The 22,702-nt window shown below is 36.6% G+C and overlaps 10 protein-coding genes and 2 non-coding genes across 12 annotated transcripts; 5 read left to right on the top strand and 7 right to left on the bottom strand.

The window, feature by feature from the left end:
* Positions 1-549: 549 nt before the first annotated feature.
* On the bottom strand, positions 550-1,594 carry PHYBLDRAFT_169853 (hypothetical protein; the record flags this gene model as incomplete). The annotated part of the gene is made up of 2 exons (XM_018436179.1): positions 550-837; positions 1,118-1,594. The coding sequence occupies 2 exons, from the start codon at positions 1,592-1,594 to the stop codon at positions 550-552; spliced, it is 765 nt and encodes a 254-aa protein (XP_018289981.1).
* A 426-nt stretch (positions 1,595-2,020) lies between these two features.
* PHYBLDRAFT_169852 (hypothetical protein) lies at positions 2,021-3,766 on the top strand (the record flags this gene model as incomplete). The annotated part of the gene is made up of 1 exon (XM_018436178.1): positions 2,021-3,766. One exon carries the CDS (start codon positions 2,021-2,023, stop codon positions 3,764-3,766), a length of 1,746 nt encoding a protein of 581 aa, XP_018289980.1.
* Positions 2,022-2,095, bottom strand: PHYBLDRAFT_t164. Its single transcript has one exon. It is a non-coding gene; the product is annotated as a tRNA-Val (tRNA).
* A 425-nt stretch (positions 3,767-4,191) lies between the features above and the next one.
* PHYBLDRAFT_169851 (hypothetical protein) lies at positions 4,192-7,059 on the top strand (the record flags this gene model as incomplete). Its single annotated transcript, XM_018436177.1, has 2 exons — positions 4,192-5,275; positions 6,098-7,059. The coding sequence occupies 2 exons, from the start codon at positions 4,192-4,194 to the stop codon at positions 7,057-7,059; spliced, it is 2,046 nt and encodes a 681-aa protein (XP_018289979.1).
* A 285-nt stretch (positions 7,060-7,344) lies between these two features.
* PHYBLDRAFT_146923 (hypothetical protein) lies at positions 7,345-7,651 on the bottom strand (the record flags this gene model as incomplete). Its single annotated transcript, XM_018431755.1, has 2 exons — positions 7,345-7,556; positions 7,639-7,651. 2 exons carry the CDS (start codon positions 7,649-7,651, stop codon positions 7,345-7,347), a joined length of 225 nt encoding a protein of 74 aa, XP_018289978.1.
* A 1,126-nt stretch (positions 7,652-8,777) lies between these two features.
* PHYBLDRAFT_68777 (hypothetical protein) lies at positions 8,778-9,808 on the top strand (the record flags this gene model as incomplete). Its single annotated transcript, XM_018442009.1, has 5 exons — positions 8,778-8,949; positions 9,026-9,096; positions 9,275-9,523; positions 9,587-9,675; positions 9,751-9,808. The coding sequence occupies 5 exons, from the start codon at positions 8,778-8,780 to the stop codon at positions 9,806-9,808; spliced, it is 639 nt and encodes a 212-aa protein (XP_018289977.1).
* Positions 9,809-12,429: 2,621 nt separating this feature from the next.
* PHYBLDRAFT_146921 (hypothetical protein) lies at positions 12,430-14,467 on the top strand (the record flags this gene model as incomplete). Its single annotated transcript, XM_018431754.1, has 6 exons — positions 12,430-12,499; positions 12,580-12,692; positions 13,387-13,435; positions 13,500-13,541; positions 13,602-13,835; positions 13,956-14,467. The coding sequence occupies 6 exons, from the start codon at positions 12,430-12,432 to the stop codon at positions 14,465-14,467; spliced, it is 1,020 nt and encodes a 339-aa protein (XP_018289976.1).
* On the bottom strand, positions 12,475-12,545 carry PHYBLDRAFT_t163. Its single transcript has one exon. It is a non-coding gene; the product is annotated as a tRNA-His (tRNA).
* Positions 14,468-15,174: 707 nt separating the features above from the next.
* On the top strand, positions 15,175-16,491 carry PHYBLDRAFT_146919 (hypothetical protein; the record flags this gene model as incomplete). The annotated part of the gene is made up of 4 exons (XM_018431753.1): positions 15,175-15,293; positions 15,366-15,825; positions 15,901-16,093; positions 16,382-16,491. The coding sequence occupies 4 exons, from the start codon at positions 15,175-15,177 to the stop codon at positions 16,489-16,491; spliced, it is 882 nt and encodes a 293-aa protein (XP_018289975.1).
* Positions 16,492-16,614: 123 nt separating this feature from the next.
* On the bottom strand, positions 16,615-17,730 carry PHYBLDRAFT_169847 (hypothetical protein; the record flags this gene model as incomplete). Its single annotated transcript, XM_018436176.1, has 4 exons — positions 16,615-16,776; positions 16,867-16,995; positions 17,147-17,452; positions 17,491-17,730. The coding sequence occupies 4 exons, from the start codon at positions 17,728-17,730 to the stop codon at positions 16,615-16,617; spliced, it is 837 nt and encodes a 278-aa protein (XP_018289974.1).
* Positions 17,731-19,664: 1,934 nt separating this feature from the next.
* PHYBLDRAFT_169846 (hypothetical protein) lies at positions 19,665-21,196 on the bottom strand (the record flags this gene model as incomplete). The annotated part of the gene is made up of 5 exons (XM_018436175.1): positions 19,665-19,782; positions 19,893-20,513; positions 20,588-20,622; positions 20,653-21,054; positions 21,134-21,196. 5 exons carry the CDS (start codon positions 21,194-21,196, stop codon positions 19,665-19,667), a joined length of 1,239 nt encoding a protein of 412 aa, XP_018289973.1.
* Positions 21,197-21,561: 365 nt separating this feature from the next.
* PHYBLDRAFT_169845 (C2H2-type zinc finger transcription factor) lies at positions 21,562-22,665 on the bottom strand (the record flags this gene model as incomplete). Its single annotated transcript, XM_018436174.1, has 3 exons — positions 21,562-22,046; positions 22,122-22,373; positions 22,434-22,665. The coding sequence occupies 3 exons, from the start codon at positions 22,663-22,665 to the stop codon at positions 21,562-21,564; spliced, it is 969 nt and encodes a 322-aa protein (XP_018289972.1).
* Positions 22,666-22,702: the final 37 nt, after the last annotated feature.

Genomic DNA, 22,702 nt, shown 5'->3' with positions numbered 1-22,702 from the left:
AACCAAGTGCGGCCAAGAATCAAGTCGAATTTAGTGGGAAATACAAAAGCATCGATGGTGTCAGTGTATCCATTTAAAGAGAGGTTTAATGTTGCCTTCTGATGGATCTTAATGCTGTGTCCTCCTGCAGTTTCGACTGATCGTCCGGGTATATCCAAAATGTGTGTGGCCAAATGGGCAATCTGGGGTGATACATAGTTTGCACTAGCACAACTATCAATTAACACCAGGATTTGTTGTCCGTCAAGTATAGCAGCGTATAAGGGCAAGTCTGTGTCCACGGCAGCATGGAGATCTTCTAAGAAATGTTGGTCAGCAGTGAGACAAGGGTCACAATTTTCTTCAGACATAGTCTCAGGCTCTTCATTGGTAACATTTGTATACTGTTCAGACACGTCTTTATTAATTTCTGGTTTGCTAGTTTCGCTAATATTATTAGCCTGTGGGGAGGATTTTTCTTCCATTGAACACAACCGATCTCCCGTTACGGTTGTGTTTTGCGAAAACCCTGCTTCTTGCTACGTGCCTCATCTAACTGTCTAATCGCTGCTAATCGATCCCTACAGTTCCTCTTGAAGTGACCAACTTCGCCGCACCAATGGCAAGTAGCCACATTACGTTTCTGAGGGGGGCGAGATCGGTAGTTATTACGGCGACCTTGAATCGCATCCAGGTCCATGGGCTCGGGACCACTGTACTGCTGTTGGTACGTCTGTTGGTACGGTTGGGGGACGGGTGCGTAGTTGTTCTGTTGCCCCAAGTGGAGGCCACTGGCATATGCCAAAGCGATGTTGCAGGCATTGTCAACGTCGACAGGTCGGGCGGCAAGAACATTTCCTCGTATGGTGGGGTGAAGTCCGCGGACAAACTTGTCGAGGGCTTCTTCACCGTTCATTCCAGGCAACTCCAACTGGATGTCGTGGAACGCGTCGATGTACTCTGCGACCGTTCCTGTTTGGTATAGTCGAGCAAGGCGGTCCCTGGACGTCTGTAGTGAGTAGACTGGACGAAATTCTCCCGACAGAGCCATCTTGAACTCATCCCAGGTTGTTGGATGTTTGTCCTTTACTTCCATGCGTCTCCACCATGTGTCTGCTCTGTCACGCAACAGATTCACTGCAAATTCACAGGCTTTTGTTGTGGAAAAATTGTAGTATCTGGTGTAACGTTCGACTGCGCGCAGCCAACCATCCACTACTGTGGCAGAACGTTCTCCATGGAAGCAATCAGGTTGCTTGATTTGTTCAGCACGGGCCTCCTGCTGCACCGTGATTGCTTTCATTGCTTTGGCGACGGCAGCAGCAATTGCTTCGGCTGTTAGAGTGGCGGTTTGGGGGGCCATTGTTTCTTCTTGTTCTTGTTTGTTCTTTCCTGTTAAGGTTGCGGCTAGTTTTGTGGCTAGTTCGGTCCACTTCTGTTCTCGGGCAGGGGTCTTCTTAATACGCTGTTCTTCAGGGATATGAGGAACACGCCGATTCTTCTTGTAGTCGTTTACTAATTTGCTGGGTAACAAGTCCTGGACTCGTTCTTCAATCTCGAATTGGCTAAGGGTCTTCTTATCAAATATGTCTTGGTGTCTTTCAACCGGATTCATCAAAGGTCTTGTTAGAGGAAAAATAGCTTCAGCTACCAATTGTCGTTCCTGATCTGGGATGGTCTTCCTTTTATTTTAGCAAAGTCAAAAGGTCAAACCCACTGGGGATCGGAGAGTATATGTAAAATTGAAGAGAGGATAAAAGGTGCTTTTTATTGATAGGAATTGAATTGTCTTATATAGTTTTCTAAACTAATACTGCGCATTATCTGCAGTAAACTATTATACTCTATTTAATTACAAGAGAAGTCCTTTTACTGCGGTTGATGCTCAGAAGATGTTACTGTGGTTAATCTTTACAAGACATTACTGCGGTTCGTTATCTATGAGGTATCTTTGACATACAGAACTGCTGCGGTCAATTATCCCGATTTCTCGGATTCATCAAAATAATGTCCGACAAAATGACAAGACAAAAAACAAAAAATGATTTCTGCCAGACTTGAACTGGCGACCGTCTGTGTGTTAGACAGACGTGATAACCAACTACACCAAGAAACCACACACTCTCTTCCACAACCAAATTATTTTTTGAATTCAAACCCAGCACAGTTTTACTTTTACCTCTTTTTCTCTATAACTACTATATCAAACCTATCTGTTTTTTGCAGCAGGATTGATTGTCATAGCTGTTTTTATATATCTACCAATTTTCATTTTTTTTTAATTGACTTTTTTTTCAAATTGTTGGAATCATCATTGCAATCATCTTCACATCTGCGCCGAAATCACTCAAGATTGTCAGCATCTCCAACTACATCTCGATTGCCTGTACCTCTGTTATCGTCTCCAGCTCTTTTCTCCTTCTCTGAAAGTGGTCCTGGTGTTTTACCATCAACTTCGCACTTTTTTGTCCCAGTTTCAGACCTTTCTTTTTCTGCTTTGCCTGCTCCTGGTTCCCACGAAATTTTTTTTCAAGCTCCTCCAACAATGATTGGTTCCCAAAAACAGGTGATTAATTCCACTGGCCGCCCTACTCCCACTGCTCTCATTTTGTCTGGCCTCAAGGCAGACTTTAAAAAATTGCACAATGTTTTGTCCTGTTCACATTGCCAGACTACAGGCAAAATTGTTTCTAATGGGTCTACTTCTTGTACTGGTAGCCCACAGTTTAAATGCAAATGTGGTGCAACATTTACTGCTTCATCCATGCAATCTTTGATCAATGCAGTCCAACACAAAATTCCTGAAGTTCATTCTGCAAGTGAGCCTGTTGTGTCCCCTTCTGTTTCCATCTTGGGTCATAGTATTTCCATGGCAGATATCCATGAAATTGAATCTGACATTGCACCTGTTCTTCCAACTGTAATGCCCACTCTTCAGGATATTTGGGACCGTTTCCAGGCTTATGATGAACGTCTTTCTGCATTGGAGGCTGTTCAAAAAGAGAACATTGAGTTGCGTAAGGCTCTTGCTACTGCAAACGCCACTATTGCACGTTTGACAAAGGAGAATGTTGATTTTTCTGTTGGTGCTGCAGCATCCAAATATGCTACTATTGCTGCCTCTGTTCCAGTTGTTTCTCAGGCTGATTTTCCATCACTTCCTGCATCCCAGACCCATCATTCCACTGAACCCACCAAGACTTTCGTTTCTAAAACACCACGTAAAAGGGCTCCAACTGCTAGGGCCATTGCTGCTGTTGTTCGTGGCATGACAATTAAAGAAAATGCTGATCAGGGGTTTCAAATTGTTTATGTACCTAATGCTATCCGTCTCCCCATTAGTACTCAACGTCAACGTCTTAGGAAATTAAAGATAGACAATGCACGTGTGCTGGATCTCCACTATCCTGATCGTAAGGTGATGGGAATGCTTGTACATAATGAGTATGCTCCTGAGCTCAAGACTATCTTGGCGAGTTATGGTGTTACTACTTTGGATAACTTTGATCCTCTGGACCCTGTTCACCTCCGTGACCCAGCTCTGGCCTCTCTTTCACTTGATGATAGGGCAACAAAAGCTATACATGTTCACAATGATCGTATGCTACGTGCCATTGAATTCATTAGGGCTCCTGTCAAGTTTGCTGTTGCACGTTCCTTTTGCTCTCAGGGATGGATTAGTGATGACCAACTAGCTGAGATTGTTCCCCCACGACCTACCAAAAAAGACTTGGACATCTCTATACATACTGCCAGCATCACCATCCCTTCATTCTCTGATCTATGAATCCAGTAACAATTACATTATGGAATGCAAATGGTCTTGCAAAACAGACCATACCTACGATCCTTTCATATGCTCCACTTACTTCCCTTCTTTTTATCACTGAAACGTGGCTTTTGTCCCCCCATCGTTATCCTACTTCTTGGCAGCAGTACCATACCTATGGTCAGTCTGTCCCCAATGCTAGCCGTGGCTGCATGGGTATTTCTCTTCTTGTAAATCCTTCTTTCCCTTACCCCATTTCTATTGTTCCTTCTTCTTCTCCTTATGTTCTTTCTTGTATTGTATTTGATTTTCTTATTCATTGCATTTATCTTCCCCCTTCTCTTTCTGATGACGATGCAATTTCTATTCTTTATGACCTCCCCCTCTCTTCTTCTTCTATTCCTTCTTCTAACACTATTTTTTGTGGTGATTTTAATTCACGTATGGGATCCTTTCTTGGTGACCATGCTATCACTTCGCGAGGAACTTCTTTTCTTCAGTGGATCCAGGCAACTGGTCTCACTTGTTGGAATGAATTACTTGCATTTGGTATTCCTACCTTTCTTTCTGGTGGCTCTGGTACCTCACGTTCCAGTGTCATTGATTTATTTCTTTCTACGTCCCCCCTTCTCAATCCTTCTATGCAAATTCATTCTGATCTTTCTTTAGGCTCTGATCACAAAATGGTCAACCTCACTTTCACTCCCTATGTTTCACCTCCCCCTCCCCCTACTAACCATCTGCGCCTACTTTGGAATCTTTCCGGGCTTGCTCAGCCTGACACTCTCAAGATCTACATTGATACAGCTTCTGGGTCATTGGACAATCTGACAGAGCAGTTCAGTGCTTTCCTTTCTTCTTCTTCTCCTCCTCCTGTAGATTCTCTGTGCTCTGCTTTTGCTCAAGCTATCTATGATGCTCTGGACACTGCTGTTGGTCGTCGTACACCACGTACCATGCAAAAGTACTGGTTCTGGTCAGTGGACCTTCAAGAAGCAATGGATCTGAGAGAACGCAGCTACCAATGCTGGCGTCATTCTAGTGGTTTGCAGAAGGTTATATGCTGGATGCGCCATCAGGATGCATGTCATGCTGTTAGGTTATCAGTCCAGCATCGTCGACGTGAAACATGGAAAGAATTCTGCAACAAATTGGCAACACAAGACTTTGCAAAGACAACAGCAACAATGAAACGTATTAAAAGCCATCGTCAAACCAGTCCTGTCTTTGTGAATCCTGGTGGACCTCAAGTAGCTGCTAACAAAATGGCTGATCATCTTCAACAGATTTTCTCAGGTCAATTTCTTCCTGCACGCCGCCCTCCAGACCAGACAGTGATGATTTCATCACCAATTGCAATTGATGAATCATGTCCTTTTACTCATCTCTCTGTAGAGAGTGCAATTCTCAAGCTTCCTACACGCAAGGCTCCTGGTGTTGACCATCTTCGTGCTGAAATGCTTCACCCAATTGTTAAGCAAGTCTCTCCTGTTCTTTGTCTTTTGTTCCAGCTTTGTTGGCAATGGGGTTCTGTACCTCTTGCATGGCGTACTGCACAAGTTGTCCCCATCTTTAAAAAGGGTGATACTTATGACCCTGCTAACTATCGTCCCATTAGCTTAACGTCTATCCTGAGAAAAGCCATGGAATATTGTCTACAGTTTCCTCTTGAAGATGTGTCTCCAACAATTGACATTGCACAGGGTGGATTCCAACGTCAACGTAGCTCCCTTGATCAAGTTCTTTGTCTCCATGCAATGGTCCGTCGTCACACAGCTCTATTCAAAGCACCACCAGTCTTGGCTTTTCTTGATATCAAGTCTGCATATGACACTGTTGATCGTTCTGTAGTATGGACATCGTTACGTCCTCTTGCCTCTGATGCTATGTTAGCTTCGTTACAAAGTCTTTTTGACAATGTTCAAGTTGAGGTGTTGCTTTCTGGTGCAACATCCAGATCATTCCAACCATTGACTGGTGTTATGCAAGGATCTGTGCTTTCTCCCCACCTTTATTCTGTGTACATAAATTCTCTACCAGTTGCTCTTCGTGCTGCAGGGGAACTTTGTAACACAGTATTTAACCAGACTGCTGCCACAAGACTCAATGATCAATTAGTCAATTCACTACTTTTTGCTGACGATGTTGCCATCATTGCTACACCAGAAGCTATGCCTGTCATTCTGAATTCTGCTGAACAACATTCTCAAGAGCTAGGATATCGTTGGAGTCCCACCAAGTGCATGATCCTTCACCATTCCTGTTCTCTTTCTCCTTTGTCATTCTCTCTCTACAATGTGCCTATTTCTCATGCTCATTCGTTTCCTTACCTTGGTGTTCCCTTCTCAGCAAAGGGGACTATTGATCCATCTCTTCTCATCTCTCGTAATTGTGTCTCTGCTATCAACAGCATGCGTGCTCTTCAATCACTTGGTGTCAATCACACTGGGTTGTCACGTCTACTCTCAATTCGTTTGTATCGCCAGTTTATTCGTCCACAATTTGAGTATGGCCTGGCAATATCCTGCTTCAACATTAAACAAGTTGCTGTGCTTGAAAAGGCCCAGAACACATGCTTACGCATGATTTTTGGAGGTCACTCCACATCTTCTACATCTGTTTTCCGTCACCTTGGGAATCTTCCTAGCATGAGGGAGAGGATCTTGACTCTTGGTTTCAAGTTTGTATATCGTGCTTTCTGGTTGCCTGATGAGGCTCTGTTTACTCTTCTTCGACCTGTTCTTACAAACCCAGCACACCAATGGTTTAAGCTTTTAGCTAATCCCATTTGGTTATCTCTCTCCAATCGTCAGAATGCTGATTCTAAAGCTTGCAAGCATGCCATTCGTTCATTTTTGAACCAGGGCCTCTCCTTGCAACGCTCTCAACAAATACTTCTCTCTGCTTGCCGTCCTTCTCTTAGTGTTGACCCTATTCTCTGGCTTCCCATGACTAACTATGAACGTAGTAGATTCATACGTTGGCGTATGGGGTGGCTTCCTGGACGTCCTCAACCTTGTTCCTGTGGATTGCATACCACCAGCCGTCATCATGTCATTGAGTGCACTGGAGCTGCAATTCGTCTCCATCTCTATTCTACAGTACAACCCAATCCAATTGATTATGTACTCAATATGCTGCCTCTGAAGAAACTTAAAAACAACAAAAACAATGCCTTCTGGATCTTTACTTGGCCAATTCTTTGTAGAATCATGTTAGACATAGAACAGATCTGTCTCCCTGGGGTTGATCTTGCTGATCATGCTGCAACAGACAGAGGACAACTCTTCTTGAACTGGCTACCCAAATGAGACTGGCCATCTCCTTTTATTTTTAGTTTAGATCTGTATTAGTCTTAGTTTCCATTTATTGCATGAATTTCATGCATGCTTCATATTTTATCCTTATCTCCCTTTTTTTGTATCCCCTAGCTTAGTTTCCCTTTCTAGTTTTTTCCATTTTCCCCCTTGGGTTTTTTTTCCTTTCTATTATTCTTTTTTGTACTCTTAAAGGCGGGCAATAGCTCTATAGTGCGTGTGCCCACTAGCCTTTCAATAAAAATCTTTTACCTACACCAAGAAACCATACATATTTTGTCACATGTGTTGTAAGCAGGTCTGGCTTTGGCTAGTTTCTCGTGAGAGATACCAGATGGTGGATTCCTTCGGTGGTTTGGTCCAGCAGTGAGCTGCAACAGATAGTACCAGACTCGTGGGCGTTGACATCGATGGTGAGTTGACCAAGTGACGTGTCTCGAGGGACAAGAGTGGTCCCCCAGGTTTCTTGGGAAATCTTGCTCCTGATACCCCTATATCCAAACCCCCCAATATAATTCTGTTCCTTAAAATTAAATTACTCATCTACATCATCACCTCAGAAACACCTGTCACCCACTAAAAACATTATATTTCTTTCCCCTAATTTTATACACTTCTTTATCACCGACATTTATTTTACACTATTTTTTATTACATTTTATTAGATTCCATTATTATACTATTATTATATTTTTTTACTTTACTTTACTACATCGTTATTATATTATTACTTTACTTCTATTCTATTTCACTATATTTTCACTTTATCTTTATTCAATTATTATATTTTTACTATACTTTTATTTTACTCTCTCTATATTTTTCCATTCTACTTCTACTATCAACACCAGTTACATGTAGTAAAAATTTTCACTTGACTTTCTGTTGTATCCAACATAATCGTAGATTTAAATTAAAAGTACAGACACTCAATAAATACATACATTGAGTTACCAACAACTAGTAACAATACTAAAAGATATATCTTCTCTTATACAAGAAAATTATATAAAGAACATACTAAGACAAATACCAAGACTCTAGTCAATAACACTAAAAACATAAGAACTAAATCATAGAAGATAATGGTAGAGAAACAGACATTACATGATATCATCATATCATCACCAAGCTAAATACAATGTCTATATAAATGCACAATACTAATAGCAATAGAACAGCATCTCTTTTCTGATTCTTTCACTTCTTCTAATAAAACAAAGTCTCACTGTACTCTCATCTGCACTTGCTTTATTTTATATCTTATTTTTATCTCATACATAACACTCTTCATCTCAGAACAATTTGCTTATTTTCTTTTATTTTATTTCTCGCAATGATATCACAATAATGAAAATGATGATAATATTAGTGAAGCACATCTTGATCAATAATGATAACAAATATTATATAAGTATAACTATTATAACATTTACTTTACAAGATCAATAATGAATGCTTAATTAATTATATCGTATTTAAACATTATGTTACTATTACAAAGTCTATTTACACTGATGTTATTATTTTAACCAATAAAATATTCTGGCATCGAAAATTAAAAAAATAATATCGTAGCAATCATATGTTTATACTTAAGTTGATTTATCTTTTTTTCAGAAAGTTAAACAAGTAAACATTATGAAATATATATATAATGGGAAGTACAACTTTTATTCTTTTTATCTTTCTTAAAAAATAATAATTCAAAAATGTCTGATATCAACATCGCACTCATAAACTCTGTCAGAAAAATTGAAATTGATATTGCCAAAATAAAGCAAATAGTACGCATGCTTCAAGATCAGTTTAGCAAACAATTTGCCTCAGCTGTCAGTGCAGAAGATCTTAGTATAATGCAACAAAGCATCATTGAGCAAAGTGGTAAGATACATTTACTATATATCTGTATATTTACTTGTCTTATTAATATGATAGTATACAACTTCCTTTTTGGTAGCTCTTGAACATGTTGCCAAGTCTGTGAAAAGGTCTCAATTCACTGAGTATCCTGACCAGCTTGGCAAGCAAGTAATTGGTACAGGTGGCGATTTCAAAGGGAAAAAACAAAGCCCAGAAATACAATTTGCTGTTGCAATTGCCTCATGAGCAGGAGTGGAAAGATCGTTGTAAAGAAATTTCAGAAGGGCAACTTTTTCCCCAATTGATACTTCTTTCAGACAACGATTTGTCTATGAAATGATTGCAGCTCAAGATGTTGAGCCGCATGGTCAAGTATGATCTCATTGACAAAGACTTTTCTGCTTTAAGTAAAGAATGGAAAGGTATCCTGACAAAGCACTGGGAATACTACAGAATGTCATTAGAGAGAATGGCAAAGGATAATGGCTTTGCTATCTACAAGTGCAAGAGCATGTGGTGTGCCAAAAGCCTCCTCCAGGGAAGCTTCAAAAGTGACAACCAGAAGCAAAAAAGAAGAATGGTAGAGAAGAACATTGTAAGTTTATTAATTAAAAGATTTCATTTGTATGTTTTAATAAACGTTTAAAAAAATTATAAGGCACAGCAAGATGCAAATGATTCTTTGCTGTCTTCTAATAATATATCAGAAACTGATGGTGGTGAGTCGCCTATTATGGTGGATGTGCTGTAAGTTATCATGTTTTCTGCTGGTTTGGTGCTGTCAATATGAAACTAATATAAACTTTTTATTTTTTTATAAAGTTCTCCTCTGGCAGAAATGAGTGTTGCACTAGCACATAAGAGAAGCCAAAGATCATAGGAGGTTTTGATTGAATCAAAATATTTTTTAGCGTATTTTTAGTTCAGTTTTTATATTTGTCTTTTATTTTCTTCTTTTCTCTTTCTTTCTCTTGTTTTTTATTCTTTCTCTTTAAATAAAGATATGTTGCCCTTTTTTATGTGATTGGTATCTATATAGTCATCAGCATTGAAAACTAATGTACAGCATCTGCAGCATTGCTATAATTAATTTTTGAATGATGCACAATAGATTTTTTTTTCAAAAAACAAAAAAAACTAATAATACTCTTGTGCTGCTATATTATACTTGATAGGTTTTATATTCTATGTAAGTATCTTGATATAATATACATCTCGTGTTAACAAAATAATGTTCATTCAGTTTTCAACTAGATTCAACTTGACTTCATATTGTATGACTCAATTTTTTTTTCGGGTTTTATTTGATAATAATTTTGAGTGATACTCACTGCTTTTTTCACTTGTCTTGTAGATATACTAACACTTTTTAATAACATATGAAGCTTACATATTAATATTATTTTCTAATATATATATTTTTAGAGCAAAAAAAAATCTTTAAAGCTATTAAATATATCACATAAAAGTAAGCACTATATTATTATGTCTATTTATTTATTTTCTCTCTTACATTGATATATTTATAGAAACCAGTAATAATTAAAGAACGTCGTCTAGTCTATATCAAAGTACTCAAAACACATGAAATGCTTTTGGGATAAAGGGTTTTTACTACATACCCTGCAGTAGCCAAATAATACTATGTCTTTTTTGCAAGTTCCAATAGACGGGTTTTAAGTAGTATTACTATCATATAATAAAACATAAATTGAAGCAAAATCTTATTCAATTCAATTCATTCCAATTTATTTTAATTCAATTCAATAAATGGTTCATTTAATATGGCAAATAAAAAGCAAAATGATATACTAGTATTGGATACAGTAGAGCAAAAAAAGGGGGACGTGAAAGAAATCCAAAAAAAACCAAAAAAAAAGGAGTGAACCTTGGTCTTTTTAAAAAAAAGTGGAAACTGTGCCTCTAATTGCACTATACAGACTCATATCTACCATTTTTTATTATGTAAAAAATGGCAGTTATGCTACCAAAGTGGTAACACATTGCTACTTTTTTAACCATAGTGATGTTGTATTTTTAGATAAAAGTATAGAGAAAAGGAAAGTTATATCTGAAAAAAAAACAATAATAATAATAGAATGTGTTGAACCAAAAACATATTAGGAAGTCTGGTGAATACAAGACTGCTTTCAGTTTTGAGAATTTAAACTTATTGATTACATGTGCCAGAAAAGAAATACCAGATTGAGACTTAACAAGATAACAATCCAGATTGGAAATGATGTCAGAGTTGAAATCGTAAATAGAAATTCTTAAGTAAGATATCTAATTGGTTATTCTTTTTAACATATACTTTCAATGTTATATGAATTGATTTTCCATTTTGTTAACTAAGACATATTATATTGCCTTCTATAAAAATAAAACCAATATGTTTTGAGTGAAATAATTAGATTAGATAGTTTTACTTTTAAGAAATCTGTATACATATTTCAAGATTTATATCAATAAAAAAGGATTCAATTCTTTATATTTCTATCTGTTCTTATTTATTTACAACGTTCTAGTTGGTGGTGATCTATTATCAAAACTTATATAAGTTAAAATAATAGAAAGATATACCCAGTTCAGACTTGACAACTGTCAGATATTCTTTTGATAAATCCATAAAAGCTGAAAATGGTTAACTGCAGTACCTCTTTATGCACAGTAACATTTTCCTGAGTATTAACCACAATATAATGACTCTTCTTTTATTTAAATATAATATAAAACTACTGTGGATAATGAGCAGTATTAGTTTAGCAAATTATATAAGACAATTCAAGTCATATTAATAAAAAGTGTCAGAGTCAACATCCGTGAACAAAATTAGTAGTTATAAGTAATCAGTAAAAGTTTACTGTTTAGGATAAAAGATCTTGACTTTGGCAATTGGTCTTTTGTCTATGTTTTACATGTTGGAGATGAGGGATATACTTGTAGAGATATTACTGGATAACTACCATCTAAGACATATTATTGTAGATATTCTTTTAGCCCAAAAACAACAATCGTTTTGTATAAATAGTCAAGAATTACATTCTATAAAAATCATCTTTATTCTTATCTAAAAACTATTCATAAAAACTTAACAAACCCCAGCGGTATTAATTCTGCGACTTAGTTACAAGTGCCAGAAAAGAAATACTAGATCGAGACCTGACAACTTGACAAGAATTTGAGCATGACATTACAACTGTCGTTCCCGATCTGGGTTGGTCTTCCTTTTACTATAACAAAGTCAAAAGGTCAAACCCACTGGGGATCAAGGAGTATACGTAAAATCAAAGAGAGGATAAAAGATACTTTTTATTGATATGAATTGAATTGTCTTATATAGTTTTCTAAACTAATACTGCACATTATCCGCAATAGTTATTATTTATATTTAATTAAAGAAATAGTCATTATGCTGCGGTTAATGCTCAGGAAGATATTACTGCGCATAAAGAAGTACTGCGGTTAACTATCTTCAGATTTTATGGATTCATCAAAATAATGTCTGACACAACAACAACCAAAAATACTGGATTTCGCAAAATATGCCATGACCTGGAATCGAACCAGGGTCAGCGCGGCCACAACGCGACGTACTGCCACTATACTATCATGGCTTACATGAGTTATGCCATGTGTGTAATAAAAAAGTCCAGCGTTTAGCCATGTCGTGGTGTCCGGTACCGAAAAGTCAGTCTGCTCAGTTGGTTGTCCGGCGGTTTATCGTGATGTGTCGTCCCGGTTATGAGAGGCTGACGTCAACGGTTTGTTGATGTGGTGCTGTACCCTCGGTGGTAAGAGGAGAATTTTTCCGTGCACAGGAAGAATCTCGTTTCCATTCCCTGTTCCTTCTACACACAATACTTTTTCCTTTTCCCTTGTTAACATATTCATCTACATTGTACTAATTTGAAATCATGGTCTCCCATGCTAGTAACATTTCTCTTCTACAATGCACATAATTCATCTTGCCAACATCTCTGCAAAACATCAGTACCTTTATTATTATATTTTTATCTTATTTTTATTCATATATTTTATCCTTGCCATATCCATTATTCATCATTCTATTTTTACTATCTTTATTTTTCTGAACTTCCACTGGAGAAATGATCCTGAATATCCTTGTGTGAAGGTTCATGGTTACATGTGGATATTTAGAGCAATTTTTCATCTCAGCATGTTTTTTAGTATACATGTTCATAAAGTCATGTTGTAATTTTCTATTGGCTCAGATATAATAACCATCCAAATTATTTTATCATTATTATTATTATTATTATTAAAAAGTTTGAACAAATAAAGTAAATGTAATATTTGTTTCCCTTTTATTTTAACATTTATAACAAAATAAACACCATGTTCTCTACTTCTGAACTTTATAATAAGAAGTGCTATTGCACAAAATGCAGCAATAATCAACAAGGCTACAGCTTTGTCTCTACATGAACCCTTTAGTGTCACAATAAAAGAGCAAGATATGAAGACCTGGAAAGAAGTGAAAGAAGTATGTTTTGTTTTTCATTTTCATTTTCATTTTGGTTATTTTATATAATGTTTTATTTCAATAGATGTATCTGTTCAAAGAAATCTCATGGATATTGATTTTGAAAGTAAGAAACATTAATTGTGATAAAAAGAGAAGTAAATTAAAAATTGAATTCTATATGTAGCTACATCAAACCAACAAACTGGACCCATGGAAGCAATGGGCGGTCAGACCAGCTCGCCTGTTTGGGAAGGAGCCCCAATTTCTGACAATGAGATTGCTTTTAGCAATGAGTCAAACGGCAAAAGCAGTGATGGTGATGAAAATGACAATGACGAAAAAAGCAATGGCAATGAAGAAAGTGAAGACAATGAAGAGAATATTGTTGAGATTGAAGTCAAAGAATTCAATAATAAAGGTCAGTTCGTGTTAATTAACTAATAAAAAAAGACCCAAAAAAATTCAAGGAAAAGAACCAAAAAAGAAAAATCTGAAAAAAGGGGGGGGTGTTAATTTTTTTGTTTTTTTTTTACAATAGATCTTTTTGCCACCCCAAATATGCCTGAAAATCCGGTACACAGGTTTATTGCTACTTTTGTAGTAATGTTTGCTTCCTGCTATGTGGTCAATAAGGGCGCTGTTATCTTAATCAAGTTCATCAACAAGCTCTTGTCAATTTACAAGCAGGATTTCCAATTGCCCGTGAGACTTTCTGGTCTCCAAAGCATAACAGGATTCTCAGCCATGACAAAAGAGATTAAGAGATTTGTCGTGTGTCAGAATTGCCACAAGGTGTATGAGGAAAGTGTATCTGCTCCTTTGAATTGTGATTTCGTAAAGCTTGGTGCACATACTACCTGTAATTGCAAATTAATGGTCCAATCATTGTCTGGTGATTTGGTCGCAAAAAAGTCTTATGTATATCAGTCTCTCACACATGCTCTTAAAATTCTTTTCCTCCGTCCCAATTTCGAGCAAAAGATCATGCACTGGAACCAAGAATTCAAGATCACTGATACATTGTGTGATGTTTATGATGGTGAAGCCTGAACTGATTTGAAGGACAATGACAATGAAATTTTTGTTGAGCATTCTCGTTCATTGATGCTGACATTAAACATCGACTGGTTCCAGCCTTTTGATGGTACTAGCTATTCCTGCGGTGCTATCTACCTGGTGATTAACAACCTGCTTAGAAGTGAGCAGTTTAACGCAGAAAATACAATCCTTGTTGGCCTCATGCCTGGACCAAAAGAGCCAAAATCAGAAGAAATCAATCAATATCTCAAGCCATTAGTTGACGAAATGATACAGCTCTATCTTGGAATACAGATACCCTCCTACCAGCAAACAGACGGTGCAACAGTTCGTGCAGCCTTATTGATGGTTGCATGCAATATACCTGCTGCCAGAAAGACTAGTGAGTTCACCACGCACAACAGCACATGCGCCTGTTACAAATGCAACAATCAATTTTCTTGTCTACCAGGCACTTCTTCTGTCAATTTCTGTGGATTTGATTGTAACCAGTGGCGCCATCGAAGTGATAGAGCAAACCGTGTGCATGCTGAGGAGTGGAATAGTGCGAGTACACCCTTAGAAAGGCAGCAGCTGGAGGTCGAATATGGTGTTTGATGGTTGCAGTTGTATCGCCTTGGATACTTTGATCTAGTACGTGGAACAATCATTGATCCCATGCATAATCTTTTTCTGAGAACGCCAAAGAGAATGATTGAAACATGGACAAAAATCAAAAAATGAAAAACAATGATCTGCTTGCAATGCAGACAGTTGCAGCAACAATGATATTGCCCAGCAACTATACCAAGCTGAAAACGAAGATAGGAAAGAGCTTTTCCCACATGAAAGCAGATGAGTAGAAGTCTTGGGTATTGGTGTACTCTCCCATGCTTCTAAAACCAGTTCTTCCATCTAATATATTCAATAGCTGGATACACTATATAAAAGCATGCTGTATACTTGTAAAGCCATCAATCAGTTTCATCGAAATAGACCAAGCACACAGATATCTACAAGAATTCTGTCAATCTTGTGAAGATACATATGAACCAAAAGTCCTCACCTGCAACATGCATCTGCACCTCCATCTTTATGACACAATTTGTGATTTTGGACCCGTGTATGGCTATTCGCTCTTTGGTTTTGAGAGATACAATGGTTTGTTAAAGAATAACAAAACAAACAGAAAAGACGGGTTTAAAACAACCTATATGACAAAATTCACTGCAGACGCATACAAAGCTGATTACATACAAAATACGTTATCATGTCCAAGCCTCATTCCATTCCTTCCTCTTTTCGAAAAACTTACCTCTACGACCAAACCTATAACGACCTATGCCACTTATGCTTCAACCAACCAACAACCTTTCCAACTGCAACAATTTGTAGACTCATCCTTAAGTTGAGCAGCACCTATCAAAGGCAATGAACCACTCCCCCCATCCACCTTTCCTTTACAGTCCTTAAAAGAATCAACAATGAGTGATATTGATTATCCTCAATTGTTAGATTATTATAAAATCGTCTATGTCATGCCCAATCTCATTTCTTACCATGATGCCAGATTGTCACAATATTTTGTAAATAACCAAATCACAAAATTGAAATCAATTGATCTCCTTGGCCAAACATATATTGGGAACAACAGTTCTGGTAAGCACGGGTCACTCGTTCAAGCTTTCTTCCATAGCAGCAATGGCTGAACTTCAAGCATATATACTGGACAAATTCAGTATCTTTTTATACATTCATTTACTCTGCCTCCTCATCCAAACCACCGAGCATCAACATTATATCAAGACCAGCATGTTTTTGCATACATCTGATGATATAATTTGACAAATGACAATGAACACAGAGACAAAGGTATTGCAATCTGCTTGCCAGAATTCTCTGCTGATAATTATCACAGCATCTTGCCTGTACATCACATACACTTAGAGGTCGCAACTGCTGTAGATGTAACTGATATGAACGAAGAAAGAATGCTAGTCATTCCTATGCCAAAAAATACTATGTCTGAAGCCTTTATAAGTAATTATGCACTATGATTTTTTATGAGAATAATTAAATAAAAAACAAAGAACAAGTAATGTCTCTTTATGCATTTTTTAGTTATTTAAAGTATAAGACGTTATGAATGAAAAAAAAAGAACAAAAAATATAAACTTTATTTAGGGCCCGTTTCTAAGAGCCCACTGAGAAAACTGTGCCGCAATTGCATCAGGAACTGGTCTTTCAATGGTTTTGCCAAAAGCACATGACAGCAATTGATGACTATTTAAGCCTAAATCAGCTACCACTTTGTTGTCAACAAGTGTGATGAAGTGGTTGTACTATATTAAAGACATTAATATTTTATTCAGTATAATACAATATAATATATTAACTAAATTAAATATTTCAACTTTAAAAAAACTAATTACCTCATCACTTCTCCAACCTGGACGACAAAGACGAAGCCCACTATAAGAAACATGAGGCGAAGTGCCATCGTCTGACTCACCAACAGACATAGCCTCTTTTATAATGAGACCAGAGCAATCTCTTTTCATCTCGTCATCAAAGCAGTCTTGTTAGACTGGTATGCTGTTTTGCGACGTTTCAAGTGCTGTTGAAAATATTAAATTAGTTTTCTTTTTTTGCTTTAAATTAACGACTTAGATAAGAATTATTCAAATAATAAATAAATAAAGTATAACTTACCTTCTTTTCGCGACTACTTCTTCTGTTGCGAGCATTGTCTGACTTCTTTTTAGCCTGACACTTATTAGCTGCCCGCTTTCTGCTAGTGAAGTTTGTGTAGACAAAGTCACGAACATCACTTTTTCTCAGTCCTGCTCCTACAAAATTTCTTTCCAAGTAGGCAACGAGGTTTTCTTTCAACTCAGTGTTTGGCAACTGGTTGAAGTTGACAGCCGTGTTCCACCTTGGCTTGCCATTGTTGGCTTGAATTTCAGCCAAATGTTTTGACTTGAACTTAGGGTCCCACAAATGGTCCCAAAGAAGTCTCTATTGAATCTTGGTAAGTTATTAAAGATATAATTTACTATATGTATGATATATACATAGGCTTTTGTTTTGTTGACTGATTTTGCATCAGAAGCCATGGTGGGAGAACCAGCTACATTCATTTCCATGCTCACAGGAGCAAAAGCATGCACTAAAGCCATTGGCTGACTCTGCAAAACAGCAGATACAGGAGTGTTCAAAGTTTTTGCTTTGATATCAGCAACGTCATTCATGACGGTGGTCATGTCACAACGCAAGATGGCAAGAGAGTTTGTCATCTCTCTCTCAGCAGGAGTGCGTCAAGTGGGATAGCTTTCATTTTGGTTAGACATATTCTATTAATTTAAAAATATAAGTTCAAATGTGTATTAACTGTTAATGCTTTTATATTCTTTGAATAAATTTCTATTATACACTACAATTATATTTATTATCAAACATACCAAAATAAAAGACAGAAAAAGATGGGGAGATAGAGAGAGAAAGTGTGAGTATAAGTAAGAATAATTGTAAGAGTGCGTGAGCAAGGGTGAGTAAGATTGTAGCAAAAACGTATATTTATATTTCCAAAAAAAAGAATGTCTAGTCTTGATTGATCTTGGTTAAAAGAATATATCTAAAGTAACTTCTTGTACACACACTGTGTAAATTGATACAAAGATTGCTTTTAGATACTACACCATTATATCTACTATGCTTTTTGGATGTTTTTTTTTGAGTTTCATTTTTTTTAATTACCTATTTTGTTTTTTTTGTATTTTATTTACTTATTTTTTTTTATTTTTCCATATTTTTCTATATTTTTCCTTATTGACCATTTTCTTTTCTTTTCTTTCTCTTTCTGATTTTTGTTATAACTGTGAATTTTACTGGTAAGATACATTCTTCTTAAAAATACTTCTGCACAGACAACAACAAGATTAACACATTCTGTTGTCATAGATACATATATACTCTCTTAGTGTTTTACTATATTTGCAAACTTTTTTGGTAACATATCTTCTTTTTTTTTAAAGCAATTCTTTTCTTCAAATGTAACTAAATAATAATTATTATTTCAGTTGTCATAGATACTAGCGTGTTTTTTCCTTCTGATGTATTCTCTTTACAATGGCCATCCAGATTAGTCCAGGTTAGTAACTATACTTCATGTCATCATCCTATAAAATTATTCTGACTTTTCTCCTTCTTTTTTATAGACAATATCGCCAAAAATATTCTCTACAATTAAACAAGACCATCAACACGATAATATTTTATCTTTTATTTACTTTTAATATTTATCTGACAGAATATAATTTTTATTACAGATGAATGTTCATCTGCCAAACACGCAATGAATCAAGAATCTCTATCTCTTGGTGCCGTCATTGACATGGTAAGACTTCTTCTTTTATTCTCTTAATATGTATGATAGTATTATTTATACTGTATATTAATATATGTTTTTTACTAAAGGTTATATCAACTCTTGACAAGTACTATCTAGGTCTACAAATAAATCGACTTTTTTTGGGTACGTTCATTACATATTCTGTCACCCAATTCACTCAAACTAACTTCTCTATATTATTTTCATTGTTAAAGAAATTATACTTGACGCCATGCCTCGAACTCTCAAAGTTTTATTTTTATCTTCTTCAGTCATTATATTGTATGTATCCTCAAATTAATATATCACTCACAACATGTAAATATTTAAATACATATCTAACTTCTCTTCTATTATGTTAAATAGTATCTGTGCCAAAGATAACTACTGAATATGAGAGTTTACAAATATTATATATAAAGCACTGCTTGATTTGAGTCATATGAAGGATACCGGTAAAGACGGTCTGAGGCATATAATATTATTCCAATACTATCAACCTAGAATCATTCAATTTTTTCTAATAAATACAAAAATAAACTATAATTCAAACCAATAATAATTGAATATCAAGTAATTGGGGGAGCAGATAATCTATGACCTTATAATAAAGAGTATTAATGATTGGCTTATAAGCAATAAAATGTTCATGGTTCTAACTATTCACCCAGGGATAGTTCAACAATACACATGCGACGTAGTCCCTGATTATTAACCTTTAACATGGAAACATTGTATTACAGCAAAAAACCAAGTTTGAAATAAAGTTTTCTTGGTACTTTATTATATACAAAGATATAAAATTACTATTGACGCCAACTTCACTAGTGCTATTGAACCTTACACTTGTAGATAGCAGGTCTGTGCACATGTAACCAGATCAGCTTTGGTACCAGTAGAAATAGGCAAAACCCCACAATAAAATGCGGAATATTCACAATAGTATGCCTGAATTTCCCTGTGTATATTTATTATTATTTTTCCAGTGATACATTATGGTTGCTAAAATAAATAAATAAATAGAATGTAAGCAACTTTTGATTGTATATCAAAAAATATTATACTTACTTTCTATAGGGGCAAGTAAACATCACGTAATGGTTGCCACAGCTGGTCTTGTTTTTCTTTCTTTGGTACATGCATGGAGAATATACAGTCGAGTTCATCCACAAACGTGCAGCTACAACAACAACAGAGTCACCAAACTCGTGGCTAGTCAAGCCTGTTGTTCTCCGGTAATATATCAATAAAGCTTCCTTCACACTAGGGCCGCCTACACCTTCCACCAAATCATCATTCAAATTAACAAACTGATGAAACGGCTCCCACAACTGCGCATCACTAGGATCATTAGGAAGGTCCATGTAGCTCTCTCTTCCATATGGCTTTGGCCGAATGAGGTTGACTTCATCACAGATGCTGATTGCCATGCTGGTATAATTGTGAATTGCAAATTGCTCGACAAGAAAACTGGCATTTCGGCCACCCTTTGATTTGGACTTTATCAATTTTGAGAAGATGCCAATTACTCTCTCCATTGAGTGAGTGGAGTAGCATCGCAGGGGGCCTTGCTGCTTGATGATATAGGGTATATGAACCAGGTAATGTTGCACTGGTCGGAAAACACTACGAGACAGAGTATTATTCTGGACTTTTTTATATAAAAACGAGTGCCAGTGCTTGAAGTATCTATTATTAATATTTAAAAAATAGTAACAATCAGCTATTTGTAATGATAATATATGAGACGTATAATAACTTACGACTCCATCTCATCAAGCAATTCTGATGTCAACGTCTATTGCAAGGCAAGCGCGCAGCCTTTCACGAGAGATAATAGAGCTGTTTTGACAGCCCTATTTGGTAAATAAGGCACGACCAAAGTGGGGACAAGGTATAAGAGAAAGTCAAGCCAGTCAACTGCGCGAGTATTATCGATCTTGGCAAATACGTCGTCAAAACTGCCTTGAATTGAGGGGGGTATATATTTTTGTGAGCTGGTGATACAGTTTCCAATTGTTACAAGGTCTGCTCTTGGTATATGAAAAGGGTATTCAGTGGTATTGAGGGTATTGTCTGGATGGGTATAATAAATTTTGGTTTCCTTTGTGAGGGTGACAGTAATCAGGTCATACACAAGCTTTCCAATCCCTCTTGCAATTAAATGAAGTTCATCTAATGCAAAAAATGATGATCCAGAGAAGGTTGAGAGTTGGGTATATATGCTCGGCTAGTATATGTTCTTCGACTATTACAAGCAGTTATTTAATATGAAAAAAAGCTGGCTAATTGAACATTTGTATACTTACAGGGTTGTCTACTTTGAAGTCTTCCAAAGGTCTTAACTGGACAGAAATGTCATCAAAGTACATGCCATGCCATCTGTTAGTAGGGCATTTGCCTTTGGTCTCACAAAAACGGCAACCAAATAAACTTGTATGGGAACTAATGTGGGCCATATCAGCTACAGCTGGAATATCGCCAGAAGCAAGCAGCAGATAGACCTTGGATCTGCAAAGCTCCACTCCATTGTGCTTGACAGCCAAGCCATGTGCCTCAAGATCTCGCAATTCATTGATGATGGGTATAAGAAAGGAGTCCAAATGAGTTGGCTTCTTGGGGTCAGGCAAGATTGCCAGTTGCAAAAGGTATTTGTTGGTATATCTAAGTATTTTATTAGTAACTTTTTTTTTTAAAAAAATATAATAATAATAATAAATAGTAATAAATTAATTAATTATCTGATAGATGGGTCTAGGTTGAATATTATGCAATGGATGATGGTATATGAGTTTTTGCCTTTCTTTTGATTTAAAAACCCATTGGTATAAAGTCCAATGGCAATATCATTGAGATTGGAGAACAGGCTCTGCTGCACCAACTGCTTGTAATTGTCACTATAAAAAATGTCAGTTAGCTGACCAGCTACAGATTCCCGGTTTGCTCTGTAGCAGAGGAGTTCTCTTGTGGCTGGATCTGCCAACATTTGAGAAAGCATATCCCCGACTGACATAAGTTTCATACTGGTGGCTGGTGTCTGACTTTGATTGGGATCAGTCTTGTATCGCGGTTTGCCGCAGTCAACACAAGATTCCTGGTCGTCATTAATGCCATACAATTGACAACCACTAGAGCAGACATCATACTCATGGCCCTTGACACTTGACTTTGACTTGAGCAAAGCATCAACAGTTTCGCCATGACTGATCTTAGCTCCAGGTTCTAAAAAAAACGATATCACTACATGTTAGTGATCTGGAATTAAAGTACAAGATAACAGAAAATATAATATTTTACCCATCATTATATCATCATGGTCTCGGATGACAGTGTTTATAAATTGAACAATGTCTCTATATGCTGCTCTAGCAATTCTATGCTGTAGCATCAATTGAGAGAGATGAATACTCATCAACTCGGCCTTGGTAAAAGTATTTGTACTGATTTGGCTGCTGTTGTAAATGTGAGCTTCACCCTCACTGTCCTCAAAATTACATGCGCACTTATATGAAATAGTATTATCAAGCTCCATAGACTCCATAGTATATTCTGTAATACATTATTTAGTAATTAAAAAATAAATAATACAATTACAGCTCTTTTCATTACCTGAATTGCTAACAGATTCATCTTCATTACTAGTATCATTTTCGTCATGGTACATGTCAACATCATCCAGAATAGACTGGTCAATTTCAGTCATTGTTGCTGAATCTCCTCTGTGAATTCTCTTGTGGTTTTGCAGCTTCTGGTAGTTATCAAAAAACAAGACACATTGATCACATTGGTATTGCTGTGTAGATATTCTATCTCTCTGCTGGCTGGCATTGGAAGAAGACATATTGGTTGGGTTGGTACGTATGTAATATATAAAATAA

This window comes from Phycomyces blakesleeanus (assembly GCF_001638985.1).
Source record: "Phycomyces blakesleeanus NRRL 1555(-) unplaced genomic scaffold PHYBLscaffold_14, whole genome shotgun sequence".
Taxonomy (NCBI): Eukaryota; Fungi; Mucoromycota; class Mucoromycetes; order Mucorales; family Phycomycetaceae; genus Phycomyces; species Phycomyces blakesleeanus.
The sequence above is the reverse complement of the archived record's forward strand: the minus strand, read 5'-3'. Positions and strand labels throughout refer to the sequence as shown.